The 1,968-nt window shown below is 60.1% G+C and overlaps 1 protein-coding gene across 1 annotated transcript in view; it reads right to left on the reverse strand.

Moving 5' to 3' along the window:
• The window catches only part of Rnh1 (ribonuclease/angiogenin inhibitor 1), a 19,695-nt gene that overhangs the window by 8,025 nt on the left and 9,702 nt on the right, over window positions 1-1,968 (reverse strand). Inside the window, exons 2-4 of the mRNA XM_013033343.1 lie at window positions 752-922; window positions 334-504; window positions 107-155 (exon numbers count right to left, since the gene is read on the reverse strand). Of these exons, the coding sequence (XP_012888797.1) occupies window positions 107-155; window positions 334-504; window positions 752-922 (391 nt within the window). The remainder of the gene's footprint in view (window positions 1-106; window positions 156-333; window positions 505-751; window positions 923-1,968) is intronic.

Consider the following 1,968-nt stretch of genomic DNA (forward strand, 5'->3'; position numbering starts at 1 on the left):
GCACCTCGCTGTGGTCATGGGCCACCCTCCCCTCCCGCACCTCGCTGTGGTCAGGGGCCACCCTCCCCCCCGGACCTCGCTGTGGTCATGGGCCATCCTCCCGCACCTCACTGTGGTCACTCCCAGTGTCTCCCACACTGGACCGCTGGCCACATCTGTGCCATGGTCAGGTCGGGTCAGCCGTCAGCCCCTGGCAAGGAGGAGCCCCCAGCACCCCGGGGGGAAGCACCGTGGCCCGGAGGTCCCCACGGCCCCGGCAGCTGCATCCTGATGAAGGCCTGGGTGTCCCTGGCTGGGGAAGGGTGGGCCCCAGGGGGCTGGGACCACACTCACTGCAGTCTCTCCAGGTGGCACCGAGCATCCAGGAGCCCCTCGCAGAGCAGCTGCAGGCCCGTGTCTCCAAAGGGGTTGTCGCTGAGACAGAGTTCACGCAGGGTGGACAGGGCGCACAGCACGCCGGGCAGGACTGCACAGCCGGCCGCCGTCAGGCCGCAGTTCTGCAGGCTGGAGCACACTCTCTCAGCAGCTCCCCAGCAGCCTAGGGCGGGCCCCGCTTCTCCCCAGGCTAGCTCCCCATCTCCAGCTAAGAGCAGCTGCAGGAGGGCAGCAGGGTGGCGGGAGCCAGAAGGCGCCCTGTCCCTGCAGTGGCAGCCACCCGTCACCTGCAGCTGGAGCTGGGCCCAGGGCTCTCCACACCCTACCCCTGCCCGCAGAGGCTCTGCCGGAGCGCCGTGCTGACACCGGGCCTCACCTCAGCTTCTGAATCCTGCAGGTGGGGCTCTGCAGGCCCTGCAGCACCAGCTGCACGCCCGCGTTGCCCAGCTCATTGTTGCGCAGGTTCAGCTCCGTCAGGGCAGGGTTGGCCTGAAGCGCAGAGCTGAGGTCCTTGCACCGCACCTCAGAGAGGCCGCAATCATCCAGCCTGTGAAGAGAGCCCTCAGTCTCCACAGGTGCCCTGGCTGCAGCCCAACCATCACCCCATGCAGCAGCAGGCCAGAACTCAAAGGCAGTCCAGCCAGGAACCCAAGGGCACACCTACAAGTCCAGCTGCTCCGGTGACTGAGATCAAGGATCACGGTTCAAAGCCAGTGCTGGCAGCAAAGTCCAGGAGACTCTTTATCTCCAATTAATCCCCAAAAGCCAGAAGTGGCTGAGCACCAATGGCTTGTGCCTATAATCCTAGCTACTCAGGAGGCCAAGATCTGAGGACCGCAGTTCAAAGCCAGCCCAGGCAGAAAACTCCATGACACTCTTATCTCCAATAAACTACTCAGAAAAAGCTGGAAGTAGCACTGTGGCTCAAGTGGTAGAGTACTAGCCTTGAGTATAAGAAGCTCAGGGAGGGCTGGGAAGGTGGCTCAGTGGTAGAGCACTTGCCTTGCATGCTCGAGGCCCTGGGTTCGATTCCTCAGCACCACATAAGAAAAAAAAGCGGGAAGTGGCACTGTGGCTCATGGTAGAGTGCTAGCCTTGAGCTGAAGAGCTGAGGGACAGCGCCCAGGCCCAGAGTTCAGACCCCATGACCGGACTAAAAAAAAAATTAAAAAAAAAAAAAGCAGCTCAGGGACAGTGCCCAGGTCCTAAGCTCAAGCCCCAGGACTGGCCAAAAAAAAAAAAGGCAGAAGTGAAGCTGTGGCTCAAGTATACAGTGCACGCGCATGCACGTGCACGCACAGACACGCACACACACATAAATTTTAAAAAGCCATGTATGGTGGTTTAAGCCCGAAGTCCTAGGAGGCAGAAGTATCTTGAGTTGGAGCCAACTGTACTATACACAGCAAGTTCCAGGTCAGTATGGTCTACATTAAATTAATAATAGTATGAACCCTGTCCCAGAAGTGCTGGGAGCTGGCACGTGTGCAAGGCCTGGGCTTCCATCCCCACAGCAGGGAGGAAACCCCACAGAAGTGCAGGGGTGGAGGCGCGGCTGACAGGAGCGCTCCGTGTGTCTGACATGTCAGGAGC

The sequence above is a fragment of the Dipodomys ordii genome, unplaced genomic scaffold, assembly GCF_000151885.1.
Source record: "Dipodomys ordii isolate 6190 unplaced genomic scaffold, Dord_2.0 Scaffold166, whole genome shotgun sequence".
NCBI lineage: Eukaryota > Metazoa > Chordata > Mammalia > Rodentia > Heteromyidae > Dipodomys > Dipodomys ordii.